The 17,864-nt window shown below is 42.3% G+C and overlaps 1 protein-coding gene and 1 long non-coding RNA gene across 6 annotated transcripts; both read right to left on the bottom strand.

Moving 5' to 3' along the window:
- Window positions 1-2,903: 2,903 nt before the first annotated feature.
- Window positions 2,904-9,472, bottom strand: nsmce4a (NSE4 homolog A, SMC5-SMC6 complex component). 2 transcript variants are annotated; one of them, XM_056436015.1, is made up of 11 exons: window positions 9,364-9,472; window positions 8,351-8,577; window positions 8,173-8,253; window positions 7,911-8,041; window positions 7,279-7,430; window positions 7,039-7,138; window positions 3,793-3,883; window positions 3,616-3,710; window positions 3,483-3,531; window positions 3,291-3,376; window positions 2,904-3,178 (listed from the first exon to the last, which is right to left on the bottom strand). In XM_056436015.1, exons 2-11 carry the CDS (start codon window positions 8,547-8,549, stop codon window positions 3,113-3,115), a joined length of 1,050 nt encoding a protein of 349 aa, XP_056291990.1. In that variant the 5' UTR covers window positions 8,550-8,577; window positions 9,364-9,472; the 3' UTR covers window positions 2,904-3,112. The 2 variants fall into 2 exon arrangements, with proteins under 2 accessions (XP_056291990.1, XP_056291991.1); XM_056436016.1 differs by lacking the exon at window positions 9,364-9,472 and adding an exon at window positions 9,102-9,344.
- Window positions 9,473-12,741: 3,269 nt separating this feature from the next.
- On the bottom strand, window positions 12,742-17,654 carry LOC130207073 (uncharacterized). Of its 4 annotated transcripts, none has more exons than XR_008834227.1 (10): window positions 16,716-17,654; window positions 16,353-16,439; window positions 15,655-15,794; window positions 15,384-15,504; window positions 14,842-14,977; window positions 14,658-14,751; window positions 14,424-14,523; window positions 13,976-14,238; window positions 13,686-13,859; window positions 12,742-13,496 (listed from the first exon to the last, which is right to left on the bottom strand). It is a non-coding gene; the product is annotated as an uncharacterized LOC130207073 (long non-coding RNA). The 4 variants fall into 4 exon arrangements; XR_008834228.1 differs by having other exon boundaries at window positions 17,415-17,654; XR_008834229.1 differs by having other exon boundaries at window positions 12,742-13,532; window positions 16,353-17,654.
- Window positions 17,655-17,864: the final 210 nt, after the last annotated feature.

The raw sequence follows: 17,864 nt of genomic DNA, 5'->3' as shown, positions 1-17,864 counted from the left end.
ATGATTTGTCGGTTGCCAGGTCTGTTCTCACCTCGCAGTGGCCTGTCAGTCACTCAACATGAGCCCTCGAGGAGCACCGTAGGACTTTGCTTAGACACCCACAGTATGAGGTCACGCTTTCCTGCCCTGTAACTGACCCCTCCACCGGCACAAGAAAATTGTAAGCGTCTTTGTATATTTAGAAAAGCGCTATATTGGGTTTCAATTATTATTATTATTATTATTAAGAAAAACCAGCAGAAACATAACCTGCAAAGTTGCATTTCTAACAAAAATACAAGTACAAAATCCATTACAGTATTTCTCAGATAACACGCATTATATAATTCAGCAAGGTATGAGACCGAGGAAAACCGGTGCACATCATGTACAGGAGATGAACTTCTTCCACCTGACTAAAGCCACGACAGTAATTACATTGAAATCATCAAACAACCAGATGATAATAAAAGCAAAACAGACACACAATAGAAACCATCTCAATCCCACTCTTCACCGTGTGTTTTTCAATGTTCATATACAGTTGACTACGACAAACCAAACCAATATGTCTGAATGGGTAGCATTGCTGCAACTCATCAACTACTCACCACCTCAAACAAGAGACTCTTCCACACACCGGGTCAAGCTCCTGACAACCCCACTGTTTACTGTCCAACTCAAGGCCAATGTTTGTGGCTGTCCTCTCCAATAAGGAGACCCGGTCCCGCTCGTGCTATTTTCATATTGCACGCTGAGTGGGAGGAGAGGACGGAGGGTGGACACAGGACACAGGACAGGCACCGAAGAGGGGACAGGACTCGGGGGAGGAGACCGAACTGGAGCTGGGGAAGCCATGTCTGCTTTGACTGGGAGTGAGGGAAAGGATCCCTGCTCTGACGGGCAGTCAGCTGGAGCACCGAGGGCAACGCTGGGAGCAACGCTGGGAGCAACCCTGTGACGCTCTCCCAGTGCCTCTCGCAGGTCCATTGGGCAGTGACTGGGATGCACGGACAACAGTCACAACGCTACCACCAACCTGCTCCAACAAGACGACCAATGGCAGGAAGAACAAAGCAACTCCTGAAAACAGGAGTCAAATGTACATATTTGGACCCCAGAGGGTTTGGAATGTATTTAGCATCCTGTTTCATCTGCCTTCATCACAGGCCATCTTCAGCTGAGTGTCCAGTCTGGGACTCAGCGGGCCTAATTTCATCCCTATAAATAACACTGATTTGATCAGCTCCGTTTCTGAAAAGCTTACTTAAAACCCACTTGTTCTGTGTTCAGGTTTCTCCTCTTTCAACTGTCATTCAGTCTTTTGTCTCATGAACACATGCACACTATCCATTCTCTTGTCAACATGCCTCCCATCGTCCTCCACATCAGCACCACTCTCTCTCTCTCTCTCTCTCTGCCCGAGTAAAGACTCAGTTCATGATGGGGGAAAGCTACCGCGTCTCGTGCTCAGTCGGACAGGCATTGATGCTCAGCATCCTCCCTCTCCTCCCGTTTACCTGTCTTCGTGAGATTCCGATGCAGCTCCCCATCTTGTATTCCATGTCCTCCTCTGGCGAAGTGACTCTGGCACTACACGGCTTGCAGAGCACCTTTCTGCAGAACTGCATCGTTAGTCAGTGAAGACTGAGCATCGCCAGGAAAGGCAGCTCTATCTCTGCTGGAGCTGCTGAATGAGTGTGCGTGCACGCCTCTGTGGCTGTATGAGTGTGTGCCTGAGTGACAAAGTGCACGGCACTGCATAGCCCGTGGTGCGCCTGTGACATATATTTTCAAGCCAGTTATATAAAAACCTACATTACATAAGAAAGCCAATGTCAACAAAAAGAGCGTGGAGAAAAGGGAGCTTCCGTTTCCAGCCTCAAATGCAGCCTGGGTGTGACTGAAGCGCTGCTTTGGAGGGGAAAAAATGCTCAGGAGGCAGAGCGGAAGCGATGGGGAGGCAGCATAAAGGGTGCCTGTCTCTTTAAAAGACTGAAGAGATGCAGGGATGATGGTGGTGTACCATCATGACGAGAAGGCACAACTATATCAGTGTGTTCATCCAACTAAATCAGATGATAGAGAAGTTAACTCAAAAGAAACAGCAAGGGGGGGGGAATCAGTTTGTGTTTGGCTTGATCCACACTTGCTTACTTATTGATACAATTAGCAGAAATATGGATCCTAAAAATGAGTAGCAAAATACTTTAACCACCAGCTTAACCATCTGCAGTGGTATTTTTCTTGGAAATTGAAAATAAAACAATTAGGTGGGAAACTTCTTAATTGTTGGGAATTTTCAAATAGATGGACAAAATTATGAATGTTACCATTTGCATATCTAGGTAACGGGTCGTGGACATCTCTCTCATACACACGCGCCGTTTGCTCTGCATCTCAGAAATATTTAACGGTTCTCTCCATGATCTGCAGAACATCAATACGGCTGCAAACAAATATTTACTCTGAAGACCGTGGAGAAATGTCTACATGAGCAGCAAATTAAGTCGCTCTTCCTCGTGTGTGTGTGTGTGTGTGTGTGTGTTGTAAATGAGCATCTCTGAGCTTCCTTTACACAGCCTGGGCGGTGCGTTTGAGTGCATGAGAGGGTACCTCGCTGGTTAGCTCATGGCAGCCGCTCTGCACTCCGCTCCTGAGGCAGTAACAGCTGACAACACCTTCCTGATCGAGGCCTCGATGCGGAAGCGTTGCACCCCCCCCCGGCTAAATACTTTGTGATCCGTTAGCCGTCGCCACTAGAGCCGTGTGTCAGCAACAGATGTACTCCGAATTTCATTTGAGCACCTTTAAGTGCTGGAGGTTGACCAGTCAACAAAGATTTTACCAACAGAAAATCAATATGCAAAAACTAAATGAAGCATTCCCTCATATTCCATCAATATATAAAAACAGTACCAGCATTTCTCTCATTCCTCTTTTTATTAATAAAACTGTTAAAAATGATAAAAAGCACAAATAAAATGTACAACTGAGAATCAATAAAATGCATTTACAAGAGTTACCTATAGTGAAATTTGGTCTTTGAACATTTAGAACAATTTGTCTTTATCATTTATAAACTTTAAAAAAGCATTTACACCCCTAAAAAACAGCGAATGAAAAGTGTCCATCACTCATTCTGTGTGTTTAGAGGCTGAATCATTGTTTCCCTGATGTCAAAGGTCTCTACGAGCTCCTGGGGGGGGGGGGGGGGGGGAGAGAAACAGTTGGAACATTAAAATCATGATCGAAAAACAAGAAATTGTTGCAAGACTAAGTCCTCCGTCTTAAGGGTAAAAGTCGCTAACCTTCCATATTTTGGGGCTGATGGAGACGATGCATTGTTTACGGCTGACTGATCCTCCAGCTTCCACCTCTCCCTCCTCTACCGGTGCTGAGACACAAAAACACACAACACTGGTAAAATAATGTGCCTCAATGTGTGTTTTCTCTGTTATTCAATGGTCCGAATTATGAAACAAAGTGTTCCATCTCCTCACTTATACAAGGCAATTTGGCATTATCCATATGCATCTGTGCCAACCCATCCTGAAACACAAACAGACAACATGTTAACGGTCACTAGAGGGCAGAAGAGCTCAATTCATACAAACTGAAGCCAAGGCAGCTCACCCTGATTAGAAAAGACGTGTGGAAAATGTTCTCAACTGTCCGGGAAAACGAGTTGGGGTCGACAACGAACTCGTAATACGAGATCGGTGATGTTGCTGTGATAGAATCAGAGGCGCGTGAGAAAATAATCCCGCGATGATGAAACGTTAATGTCTGTGAGCTCGGCTTTAAACTCACGATCATCTTGGTAATAACTCTTCAGGTATCCCAGGATCCTTTCCACCTCTTTCTCCGTGGCTTCTTGATGGGAGCCATCCATTCTCTTCAGCTGACGGACAACATGAACACAACGCAGTAAGCATCTGGAACATTAAAACCCACTCAGACCAACATTAAAAATTATGAAACAGATAGTGTCGGCCCTTGATTTAAGATTGGCTGACTGCATTGAAACCTGTTGTAAAAACCTCTACAATCAAACGAGTTATGAACGCATTGCAGTATTACGTTAAAAGCAAGAAAATGTGCTACACTGGAACAAAAAGGATATTGCTGGCGCGTGACAACAGCTAGAGCAGCGGTCGGGAACCTGTGGCTCTTCCGGTGACGGCATATGGCTCCCAGACAATTTTTAGTTAAAAAATATATATATCTCCACCAGCCCCCCTGTAATTTTCTCTATCGCACCAAATGACAGAAGTAATGTCAGGTCCTTTTCTTAAAGACGTCTTTGTTCTTTTATTAAACTAAACGTCTGTTATTGATCGTCTCTACAGCAGCATGTCATTCTGTCTCTAGTGTCGCGTTAACACTTCTCGGCTCGCCGTCTCGCGCACATCGGGGCGGAGCAAAGAAAAAGTCACCTCACCTTAAACATTTATGACTTTTACTTTGAAAAATGTCCTAATTGATACATTAAAATGTATTGATTGCTATTGTAGGGGATTTCAGATATGTATGGAACACGTCTGCATTATTCATTTACTGGAACTCTTGGGGAAATCTATATACAGGACTTTTTTTAACATACAAAAGTCTGACTTATTTTTATAAACTCTTCCTTGGTACAGTAAAAATGTTTTAATGTTAGCATAATTTAAGCTAAATCTCAGAAAAGATCTATAAAGATACAAAATCAGTTCATTGTTCACTTTTATATGTTAGTGTTTGATTTGTCGACATCTTATTTTGATAAACGGATGTTGTTTCACGTGGTTCTTTCCGCTAACTTTATCAAAACCCTCGCGCGCTCCCGATCGAATGCGTTTACCGTCAGCATCAGTCTCTAGGGCAGGGGTGGGCAAACTTTTTGATTCGCGGGCCACATTCGGTTCTAAAATGTGACAGAGGGGCCGGGCCAGGAGCATTTGGACACGCAATGTAATTTTTTTAACCTGGAGATTGCGTCTGTTTTTTATACATTTCAATTTAAGGTGCAAAGTTAAAGTAATCAACATTTACTGGAAAGAGATCAATGGAATCACTTTCAACATTCAAAACAAAGTATTACCCAACGAAATACTCAAACTCAATAATTTCTAATTGTTTTAAACCCCGCAAAATAATGGACAGATTGTCCTGAGAGATAGACTGTATTAAATATCCTGCCTGCAGCAGAAACTAGAAAGGGTCTTTAAATTGAGGCGATGTGCGGCGTCATCTGGTCAGCATGTGTATGAACCCGTCACAAACAGACTGACAACGCTTTACTCGAGAAAATATAACCCTAAAGCTGACAATTGAAGTTCGATTTTTAAAAATTCTTCATATCTCTTCTGAAAACACACCTTTACTCATGTAGACAAACTGTTTTGGTGTTTGAAATTGGTTTACCAAAGGTCATAGGTTCACAAAAGCAGTGAAATATCTCAATACAATGCTAGATACATGTACTTGCACCTGTCCATCCTGGAGAGGGATCCTCCTGTTCTCTCCTTGAGGGTTCTTCCCTTTTTCCCCCTGAAGGGTTATTTTGGAGTTTTTCCTGATCCGATGTGAGGTCAAAGGTCAGGGATGTCTATATGTAGATTGTAAAGCACTCCAAGACCAATTTGTAATTTGTGAAATTGGGCTCCACAAATAAACTGAATTGAATTGAATTAAATAAAGAAAACCACATTTTGTATGACCGTTTTGAGTAAAAATGATGTGGTCTGTCACACATTCACCAAAATGGTAAAGATGGGACTGAGAAATTACTTCATATTGCAGATAAAGTTTCATGGGATGTGTGCAAATAAAACATGACCATTCCATTTTTTTATAAATATGTATTGTACATAAAAATAAAAAAAATTCTACATTATATACATGTTGAGAAATAGAAAACAACTATTGACACAGACTATTTACAATATGGCTTCACTATAATAACATCATGTCATGGTGTCACGAGACCTCTCTGCTGGCCGGGCAGGTGGAGCTGTAGGCGCTGGTGAATCCTCTCTGTAAAATACAAGACTAGTCAGCACCGCGCGCACGTTACGGACACCGTGACGGACACCGTGACACGTAACGTGTAGTAAAGACTCTTACCCGGTCCAAGTGGCTCTCTTCTGGCTGCGTGTTCCTCCTCGTGGCTCTGCAGCCCCTCCAGGCTCCGCGCTGCTCGCCAAAATCACTGCGGCTGTTCACCGGTGTGGTGGGCGGGTCCTTTGTGATTTACTGAGTGCTCATTGGTTGTTTTTTTCGAAAAATGTTGACAGACAAACGGATTGACAAATCATGGTGAAGGGTTTCGTGTGACGAGTTCTTTCCGCGCCAACGCACACCGGAAGTAAACAAAAATGCGATTTGGACAAGTTCGGCGGGCTGGATTAAAAAAACCTAACGGGCCGGATGTGGCCCGCGGGCCGTAGTTTGCCCATGTCTGCTCTAGGGGCTCAGACATGTGAGAATCGGCTGAGTTGACCCAGTGATTCAACTCGGGGGACGGGGACGCCGCTCGGTGCGTGAGGATCCCCTCGTGGACCTCTGACCTCTGCCGGTCCTCGCCGGGCGCATTTACTCCGTTGCGGTGCGCGGCGATTGAAACGTCTCTGATCGTTTTTCTCGCAGATGTTACGTCATCTGATCGGCCGTTTTGAGAACGCCGATCAAAATTGATAATGGGAATATCGGCCGATATGGATCGGCGCCGATCAGATCGGTGCATCCCTAGTCTTAACTTTGTTCCCCTTCCTACTCAAGAGCCCATTGGGTTGATTAAAACGATGTAGTCCGGAATAGAAAACCAGTAAAGAAGAGTGGGAACACTGACACATCTTTAACAATCACACATTTCATGGCAATACCCTGATGAATGTTAATAATCTCCCCATCTTTAGGCATGCTTTCCACTGTCTGTTCCACTTAACAACCATTCTGCTAAATGTCACTGAAGAACTACATTACTTGGCGGAAGAATGATTAAATTATTATCAATACATGATTGCGTTTTGGATTTCTTTTCAAGTGCAGCAAGAGTGGTGTAGGTTCAGCTACCTGAGTAGGCATTATCCGTTTGGCTGCCTTTCCAGGGGCCTTCCTTTGCCGTTCTGTCCTTTGTTTCGGCGGCAGCGGCTCCGCGTGGAACGAACCCATCCTGATGAAGCGAATCACGCAGGAATGACATCGTCAGAGACAGAAAGTAGTGCAGAAGGACAGTAAATAACCAGGGACAATACAATAATAACCTATGAAAAAAATACATTATAAAGCCACGGCCAACGCCGACGGGCTTACATGTAGTGGAAGGAGGGCGCTGCCCTGAGACAGCACTCGGCTCTCCGGGCCACTCGGTGCCACGCGTCCTGGGGCAGGTAGCCGTCAACCGCCCCTCCGTTCTGCTGCTCGTCCTCCCCGTCTTCTAGTCGGTTGAGGCCCATGAAGGACAGCTGTCCGAGAAGCAGAGAGATGTCCACATGACCACTGTCTTGGTGTTCACATTGAAAAGCTATTCAGATCTTCTACATCTCTTATAGTTGCAAATTAACAACAGGGCCATGGCATAGTTGGTAGTAAGTTATAGCAATAAGGCTAGAATAATATCTTTCTGTGATCTTGAAAAGGTTCTATACATTACATTTATGTACTGATCTTTGACGTTTCAGACTAATTCAGAAGAAAAATCCGTCTCCCCAGTTTTAAATAAAATAATAATGAAAAGTATGTTTCAGTAGTTTTTCTACCAAGGGGAAGAGACTTCTTGAAACTGAAGTATGAAATACTGTAAAGAATGAACGCTGGCCGAGTTGATTAATCGGTGCCGGGCCACTTCATACAGGTAGCGGCACCTCAGTGGTGTATGTCCGTGTGTGCCAGGATGTTATGTTTGCACACGGTTATAGAAATCTAGAAACAACAAGTTGACTCACAAGATGCTCGGCAAAAGCGGTGTGATCAAAAGCAGTGCCCTCAGCAAACAGCTGGCTGGCTTTCTCCTTCCCCAGATCGGTGGCCACAACAAGGAGCTGGGCATCCAGAGCTGCTTCTCTCGCCTGCCGGACTGCCGGGGGACACAGGGAAAGCAGTCGGACCAGACGATTCCTGACTACGGTATGAATCTTACTCCAATATAAGCACTACTACAGTATATGAAACTGAGGAATTCATAACAGGCAACTCATCCAAACATACCATCTTTAAAAAGTTTGTTCGCCTCTTCCAAAACTTCTGTGAGCTTGTTGCTGGAGGGTCTCAGCATGTCTTCTCGATTCTCTGGAGGGAAAAGGATCAAAGACGTGTCAACAAAATGCGGTAAAACAACACGAACGTCCTCTGCTCGCGCCGCAACCTGCCCGGCGGTCTTACGTACGTTGCACGGAGTTGATGAGGTCTCGGTACTTGCTCCGTATCTCTCTCCTGAATCCCGGGTCATTGTCGTCTTCTTGCAGGTCGGCTGCGCCTAAGTCACAGTCACCATCATCTGCTTCACTTGTCTCTTGTTCTCCTTTCCTTCGGCCAGCAGAGCCATTCTGCCGGGCCCCGTCCTCACCTCCTTTGGCCCTCTTCATCTTCAACGTCAGGCGGTTCGTGGACGAGCTGCGTGTCGCGTGAGGGGAAACACGTTTAGAGGCGAAGCCAGCATCACTCGAGACAAAGTAGGCTTTTTCATGCCGTAGCTTAGTTCACTTCCTTGTGGACACACATTTTGAAAAAAACACAATGATTCAAGTTGTTATTTTGCAAAGTGTGTACCCGCCATAACTGGTTTTCCAAAGTTGAGCAAAAGACGAGGAAAGTCAAGATATAAATCCACCACTCCAGCCAATTAACGAGGAAGCTAGGCCAAGCGCAAAACGGTGCTTGTATTATGGCTTCTTACAAGTAGTATCAGATGTATACGACTTGTTATGAGGCTGTGTGTTAGATTAAATAAAAGTATTCTCACACCATGTAGTGAGATCGTGCACTCGACTCGCTGATGTCGGACTGCTTCACGTTAAGTGCGAAATTAGAACCAACCATAGCTAACGTTAGCGGTTAACTTCCCGTTAGATTGTATCTCAACAAACCACACCATTGGTGTCACAGCAAATATGTCAATGCGTGGTTAACAAACATACCAAGGCAGCCAAATATATAAAATCGCTAAGCATCTTCGGCTATCAGCTAAACCGGAGGCAAACTTCTGCCTGATCCACAACCAACGTAAACACGGAAGTACATGTTGATCTCGATTCAGTTCCTTTCAGTGCATCTTTGATTTAAACAAATGTTAGCTGATGTTAGCTAGCAAACCAAGTTAGTCACGTTAACGACGTAAATGCATTTGAGTACATGCATCGCTCAAAGAACGCGCAAAGGTCAAACTGAGAGGAAACTCACTGCGGGATTTGATTATTGTTAATCCAGATCGATCCGTTCGTCTGAGGTAACTTCCGCTCGTGTCCCGGTGTGGCGGGCGGAAGGGGTTCCTTGAAGTGTGTTGCTGTAGAGACGAGGTCGAAGTCAGTTACTTACTCGCTCTTTAACCAATGAAGGAAACTAACATTTTAACGTGAAATAACATACAACATGTCACTCTGATAACAATAGTAGTATCGAAGAAAAAATATAAATAAAGACTAAAGTAACCACTTCCGCCTCACATTGGAATGATTAAAATAAAACATTTTCATTAATCAAATTTAAAAGTATGACCACAATACAGACAAACGAGGATTAAATAATATGACACTTACTGTGTGAACCTTCTCATTTTATCCCCACATTTTAAAGTAACAATTAAAATAATTAGCAAACACTGGATCGACTTAGCTGGGGACCCATATGGATGTGTTTGTAAACATTTGAACAATGTTATTTGAAAGAAATGTGATGTTATCAAACCCGTAACCCTCTCCACATCTCCTAAAAAACATGAATGTGTCCGCGGTGCTTGAAGACTTTGAGCAGACATGCGAATGGCCGACAGAGCTGTCAATATGTATCCTTAAAATATAACTATTAGCATTACAATACACTCAAATAACATCACTTTCATTTTTGGAGATTAAGCCTGAAACTGATTGACGGACACCTACACAAATTGGTATACGTTTTAGTAACAACTAAGGTACAATGTATTTCAAATTAATTAAATAATTTCAATATAAATTAATTAGTAATATTGCCTTTTTTACAAACAAGATCCACAATCGACACGTGTTACGTCCCCTTCTCGGTCTAGGGGATAAGTGGGGGGGGGGGGGGCGAACACACAGCAGTCAAAGAATGTGTGAAAAGAGATCAAAAGGAAGAGTAACAGTTTCAAATAATATTTATTATCATGCGGTTAACACAAAAAGCAAAGGTTCTATGAAGTAGGAGAGGTTGGGACAGTTGTGGTTATGCCAAACAAATAGAAATCAAGATAACAAAACCAGGCGTGGCTACTTACCTCTAGGAAAGAAACAAAATAACTTTGACTGCTTCTCTAACAAGGTTCCATCAAAACAATATAGAGGGAGCACCAACCAATAATCTAATGTTTCTAGACACAAAGTACCTACGTGAGTGCACAAATGTACAGGGTACCGTTGTATTCGGCTGCAATAATCTTTGGAGTTACTCCAGTCCTCTTCGATCAGGGAGCCCACTTTGACCACAGTAGCGACGATGCTGCCGCGAAGGCCACTTGCCAACCTCGGATTACAGGCCCTGATTATCCGCCGCACCTTACTTTCCTCTGATATCTCAGGTGTCCATTTTAGAGCGCATAATGGTCATATGCAAAGTCCCTGAAGCACTGGGCGGGTGCTTGCGCATGTGCACACAGTTGATCCCTGATCTCAGACTAATAGTCGGTGGGCAGGAAAGCTTTAAGGAAAGCTCTTTTGGACGTTGGATATTTTGCTGCGGGCAGCTAACCAGCTCAGTGCTGGCCTCTGTAGGACAGCATTGGAGAGAGGGCGAGTGCAATCACTGGCACCGACAACTCACTGGCACCTCACTGGCACCTCAGTGGCACCTCAGTGGCAAGTCTGTGGCAAGTGCCGCTCGGTGCCAGTACTCAGCGACAACTCACTGGCACCTCACTGGCAACTCACTGGCACCTCACTGGCACCTCACTGGCAACTCACTGGCACCTCAGTGGCAAGTCTGTGGCAAGTGCCACAGACTTGCATAGATAATGTATTTTTTTAGACTTACTTAAAATATGCAATACGATATTGCTGTACAATACTGCTGTACTATATTGAATATTGTTTTGCTACTACTACGTTTCACTTCGTAATATATAACACTTATATACCATGATATGTATAATGTACCCGCCTTTCTTTAATAAGAAAAAATATATAATTTTTTTTACCATGTCATACTGTTATACCTCCATGAAATTCTCCTTTGAGGAGATGCCACTGTTAGTCTAAAGTTTAAGCACTGGCACTCAGTGACACTTGCCGGCACTTGCCATCAGTTGCCAGCAGTTGCCAGCAGATGCCACTACTAGTCAAAAAGTGCCACTACTAGTTAAAAAGTGCCACTACTAGTTAAAAAGTGCCACTACTAGTCAAAAAGTGCCAGCAGACGGAGGGTCGGCCGCAGTGACGAGTCTGCGACGATTTAGTGACAAGCTTCACTGAAGTGCCCGGACAGCGGAAGAAATCACTTTCATGATCACAAAATGGAGGAGCTGCGGTTTAGCTAGATAGATAGATAGATAGATAGATAGATAGCTAAAATAGCTAGATACACAGATGGATATATATATATATATATATATATATAGTGTCTTTTTGTAGACACTTACTTACAATATGCGATAGTGCTGTACATTACTGCTGTACTATATTTAATATTGTTTTGCTTCTACTACGTTTCACTTCGTAATATATTGTAGCGACCCTGTGAAGTGGCTGTCAATCAAAGTGTGGCACCGTGCGTGCTGGTCGAGGGGGCGTGCCTGTGATTGGCGGAGTAGAGGGGAGGCGGGGTTAACCTGTCGGAAAACGGGAGTTAAGGGTGGTTGACGGGAACCGTTGTTGTTGACTTTCGACCTGCTAAGCTGAGAGGAACACGCTGTATGTGTTGGTGGATGCCCAATAAAGGGAGGATTAATAACGTCGTCCCGTCTCCGTGTCATCAGTGCCATAACGTCCGAGACGTTACAATATCATGGTATATAAGTGTAATAGATTACGAAGTGAAACGTACACAGTAAATTCTGCAGTGTTAAAATAACACTTAAAGAGTTACATTTAACACTATTCCCGAGTGTATATGGTCCCAATCAGAATTAGAGTTAAATTGACTCTTGCCCAAGTGTTGAAATTTTAGAGTTAAATTGACTCTAAATAGAGTAAAAATTTAACACTACCTAACACTGTACAGTGTTAATCAAATTTAACACTACAGGTAAATAACTCTGGTGAGTGTTAATATAATTCTCATTAGTGTTGATAATTTAACTCTTCTGTGATAACAAATCAACTCCAATAGAGTTAAATTCCCATCTTCATTAACACTGTATTGAGTTGTAAATAGTTAACACTAGAAGGTCAAATAACTCTGGTAAGTGTTGATGTTACACACTACTGTGTTGATAATTTACTCTATTACAGTGAAAACACAACACTGACTGTGTACAATTCTAACATCCATTGACACTGGCATTTTCTAAATGAAGGTACTCTGGAGTAAAATTACATCAAATTCATTTTCAAGTTAGTTTTTTAAACATACCAAATTAACAATTAAAAAATAGTTACCACAACATAATGCATTTCACATTTCTTTATTGTGCAGGGCAACAATACAAAACATTGACCTTCGATCTGCATAAAATGGCAATAAGGGACAATGTACAAGGTGGAGTCTGCCATGCCGTACTGCATTTGAAGATCAAATGGTTTATTATAAAACAGGTCATTTATGTGCAATACCTTGACAAGCCTGTAAGGATGCAGCCTAACCTTAAAGGCATGGTAATGCTGATCGAAACAGATGGTTTCCAGCAAGTTTACACAGAGCAATACACAGTCATCTTTAACAACAATAGTCCTTATCTTACTAAACACAGTACAGATAATGAAGTTGGGGCGGTACTCTGTACCATAATGTTTTATCCACTTCGCAGAAAACACACTGGTAGATGATACAGCTCCAAGTTTGAAAGCAATCTCTGAACCCTCTTTTAGCTCATGAAGTGTCACCATCTTTCCTGGACCTAAAGTTAATCTTCCCTTGCTGAAAGACTCCCAATACATCCCCTTACAACTTTGATGCTTTTTGGCTAATGTCAGTGTAATGTTTTTAAAGCTTATCAGTATTGGGAACTATAGTAAGAAATGTAAATGATCAGTGGTGGGATTTTAAAATTAGTCATAAATTAGAAAAATGTATAACCTTCTTGAATCCCACAAGATGCTTCTCTGCTTGGGATGTAGACACCTTTCCTGGTTTCTCCCGACCCCGAGCAGAAGGTGGAATCAGGTGCAGCAACAGTAGAAGCGAAGACAGGTCCCCGTCCCAACCTGTAACAGTTTTGTTGTTAACACACATCAGTATATCTGCAATGTCAAAAAAATAGCCGTTAGTGCTTTTGAGGTTTCCTCAGTATACACCATGTTCTCTTATATTAATATCTCAAATCAGCTTTACATATGTTAATAATCAATAGTTGATATATTTCAAGTCTGAATGCAAAACAACAAACGGCTTACCAAAGTCCACATCCACTTCAGTGCCATCCTCAGAAGGATCAGCTGCCAGAAGGTGTTCATCAAGCTCCCTGATGGAGCATTGTTTGATGATCTTTTCTTAAATGTGGTTGGCCACTTCTCCAGAAGCTTGTCTGATGTATCCTCTCCAAACATCAGAACGAAATCCTGTTCAACCTAGTGTAGGGATGTTGGGGGACAGTGTCAGGATTTCATAATCTGCCAAACATAATTGTTAGTTGTTGTTAGTGTCAATGCCCATTTCCTGTTCATCTAAAATGTCAGATATTTACCAAGCCTTTGCCATCTTTAAAACGCGGAAAGTCAGACAGGATGTCCCTTGACTGCTGGGGGTCAAGGATCATGTTGCGGCGATAGACAAATGTCAGTTTCATCTTTTTCTTGAGTGTGTCCTCATCAGCAGAATGTTTCATCAATGAGATGGCTTCTTTACATTCATCGTCGCTCGGGACAGTCTCAAGAAGAAACTCGGACTCTCGTCTGACAGTTGGTCCTCCAGACATGTCATCTGGTCCTTTGGCTGATTAAACACCATCTAAAAAATATTGTGTGATAAATACAGATCACAACCATGTGCATATTGAAAACAATTTAGGTAACTTAGATTTGACATACATTTTAAGAAAAATCTATCATTTATTATTGACTGGAAAAAAATATGCAATAAAAGGCAATCACTGATTCTACATGGAGGAATCTCCAGTATTAGTACAGAATTACCTCCAAATGCTGATCGTCTGTCTTTAGCAGTGCACCTCTGAATAGTTTTAATCCTCCAGGCGAGGTACCCAGTCCCACTCTGACCATCATAATAATGCTCCTGGGAGGATAAAAGGAAAACAAAACAGACATTTCATTAGTAACATTTAAAATGTAACATCATGCTCTGGAAGAATTATACACGTTTCAATACAGCATCTCACACAACCACAATCATCACTGTGTTTTACTCACATAGCCATTCTTGGAATAAGGGTCACTGAGGTAGGGGAATAAAGCCACGATACCTTTAGCATACATTTCCTTCAACTCTCTGGGTGGTGATGTACTGCAAGATTAAATAAGACATTCTTTTTTAGGTCATATTTCCAGAATTTAATGACAGATTGAGAACAACTAAGAACAATTAGTAAATTACCCATTTTTCTCTGTTATGCCAGCTGCTAGAATGTTCACCATTTTACTTCTGCTTTCATCCATCAAGGACTTGGTTCGGTTGTATTAATTTATTATCAGTTCCCACCAGATTTCTTGGTAAGAATGGATTCCATCAACTTAAACACACAGAAAAACTGTTAGGAGTATATCCATTATAATTCATAGTTGACTTGAAGTCACAAGGAGAACCAAATCCACAAAAAGAAAAATTAGGGACTTCTGTACATTCCATTCTGTACATTAGTAAGCATTCATTATTTAAAATTAGTTTTTTGATAATGCTATTTTGTTATACTTTGAGATGCCATCTTATGTACAAGAGACCCTAAATGATATGATTAGAAGGCTCTTGTGGATTTGAGTTTCCAGATGCTTTGAAGCCACAATTCCACAGCTTTAAATGCTGGAAAGAAATAAACAACTTCAACAATGTAATGTAAAATCTCAATTCTGCAATATTAATCAGGAACAGATTTCAATGTGTCACAACAAAATTATTGGTGTTTGTGCGTCAACTCTCACCTGCTTAGCCTCTGTAGTCTTCCAGAAGGACTTTCAGAAAGAATCATTGTATCCTGCGAGTCTGATGAATCCAGGGCTGATGGTTGGGACTGCTCCCAGGATGTTGCACCGGAGACAGATTCTAGCCATGATTGAAGAAGAAAGAGGGAGATTAAAAACATTAAATGCACACTACCCACAAATGTTTCCCTTTATCCATTGAACAACTTAGCTTCACGTGACAAAAGACTCAGTTACCCATTCAATAATATGCATTACAAATGGAACAAACCTGTGTCGTATTTGATGGTTAGCGCGCCAGTTGATGGATCCTTCACTACGTCCTCAAACACATCGTCATCCAACTCAGTTCCCGACCGTCAACAACTTTCACCCCTTCGGTTATGGCTGGGACACCAAACTTTGCAAATGCTAGAATCATAAAGGTCATTCGATATGGAACATTAGTTTATTACTTACCAATACTTGTTGAATTTGTATTATTACCTTTAAAATAAAGGCTTTAATAAAAAACAAGTGAAATAAAATGCTTGGAGATGAAATTGATCCCCAACCAATTTGATACATTTATTAGCCTTTTTTTTTAAATCCCAAAAGGTTACTTTTCTTAATTTTAGCATTCATATCACAGTACACTGAATACATTTAGGTTGGGAGTAAAATAACTTTTGAGGATGTACTTTTAGGCTTTAGGAAACACTGATCCCCCACTTAAAAATATAACTATTACATCTAGAAAATAATCAATAATTTTACCACCAATAGTGTCTTACATTGTGCATCAATAGTTATGGGGTTAGGGAAGAAGAAACATAGACAACGTGAATTAATATACACAAACACACATAATACAATTTTAAAAACAGAGGACTTTAAATGTAGCATAACCTTCTGGATATTCCAGTATATCAATTTTAAATAGCAACATTATATTACTATTACAACTTAAGTCTTTGTGATACGTCTTACCTGCAGCCAAAAACTCCCTCAGAGTTGGTTCCGTTATTCGGCCAAATGTTTGGACACCCCCGAGTTTCGCCTTCAGTAGCATGGCCCCTGTAAAGAGTAGCAGCACATTGGTCAGTTAAAAGTCTCTGTAGTTACACCCCGCGCACACCGTTAGCTTGTTGACGTTACAGCAGAAAGCAGCAGGAGCCGTTTTAGGGCTCGAACACACCAGACGCGACTCTAAAAGACGCAGCCGCACCAAAAACGCCGAGGCAAAAATACGCCGGGCAAAACAGCGCAGTGCACCTGTGGAACGGACCTGCGTGCGCAACCAACCGTTAATTTTGGGTTCAAGATATTTAAAATATGAAAGTCGCGCCGTACCATAGGGAATCAATGGTTTAGCGGGCGACGCGTTTTTGAGAGGCGCGTCTGGTGTGATCGAGCCCAGTAACACACGTCCTGCTCCTCTCGCTCTCAGCGCGGGTCTCTGGCGGAGGACGTCAGCACACTGCTGTGCGCCGTTAGCTAGTCTGTAATAGTAGCTGCTAGCTTCAATGCTTCCCTCGTGCTTTAGCTTGAGTCATGTTGTTCTGAACGAGTCAAATGGAGGCGTGGCTGCGAGTTTCAGCAGACCTGAGATCAGCTAACTTAAATCAACAGATGACTGCATAAAATAGATAAATATATTAATAATATAAATGTAACCGATTCAAATGTCCTCTTAAAGTCGACCGTGCGGCTGCAAGAATACAATATCAGTAGCTAGCTAACTTAAGTACTTGAGTAGCTAGTAGTTTCATAAAGACTACAAAATAATCACCCCTCCACACTGTATTAACAGCTCGTCGTGCTGTTGAGTTTGAGTTAACTAACATGAGCTTGTTAGTCTTAATTTGTTGAACGTTGACCACACATATAAGCTAGTTCCCAACTCGGTCATGTTAATCCATTGTAATTTGTCATTTTAAAATGCAAAGACAGCTGGAATAAGGCGAGCCAACATTATTAAGGTATTCTAAATGTTTGCCCCTGTTGAAATGCCAAAATACTGTCTTTAATAGGTGACTAAAAGACACTTACCGCAGTCGGTCGACGTTAGGAAAAGCGCGCTGAGAAAAATCCGTTAGAGCCGTTAGAAATGAGGCGAGGAGAGAGGCGTGGCTTCTCAGAGTACTTTTGACACCACTGTTTTAACTCCGTAAATTAACACCAACACCAGGGGGCATCTTACTCAAGCTGGTGTTGAAATAACTCTGAAAGAGTCAATGGACTTTGACACTGCATATTTAACACTGTGGATTTTACTGTGTAGTAGTAGCAAAACAATATTCAATATAGTACAGCAGTATTGTACAGCAATATCGTATTGCATATTTTAAGTAAGTCTAAAAAAATACATTATCTATGCAAGTCTGTGGCACTTGCCACAGACTTGCCACTGAGGTGCCAGTGAGGTGCCAGTGAGTTGCCAGTGAGGTGCCAGTGAGGTGCCAGTGAGTTGCCAGTGAGGTGCCAGTGAGTTGTCGCTGA

Source organism: Pseudoliparis swirei, chromosome 17 (assembly GCF_029220125.1).
Source record: "Pseudoliparis swirei isolate HS2019 ecotype Mariana Trench chromosome 17, NWPU_hadal_v1, whole genome shotgun sequence".
Lineage (NCBI taxonomy): Eukaryota > Metazoa > Chordata > Actinopteri > Perciformes > Liparidae > Pseudoliparis > Pseudoliparis swirei.
The sequence above is the reverse complement of the archived record's forward strand: the minus strand, read 5'-3'. Positions and strand labels throughout refer to the sequence as shown.

Coding starts and splice junctions, on each gene's coding strand:
- nsmce4a (XM_056436015.1), bottom strand. CDS start 8,549: ATGAAGAGGGCCAAAGGAGGTGAGGACGGGGCCCGGCAGAATGGCTCT. Junction 7,431..7,910: donor CCGCTTTTGCCGAGCATCTT/GTGAGTCAACTT, acceptor CTTCTCGGACAG/CTGTCCTTCATGGGCCTCAA. Junction 3,711..3,792: donor GAGTTATTACCAAGATGATC/GTGAGTTTAAAG, acceptor ATTCTATCACAG/CAACATCACCGATCTCGTAT.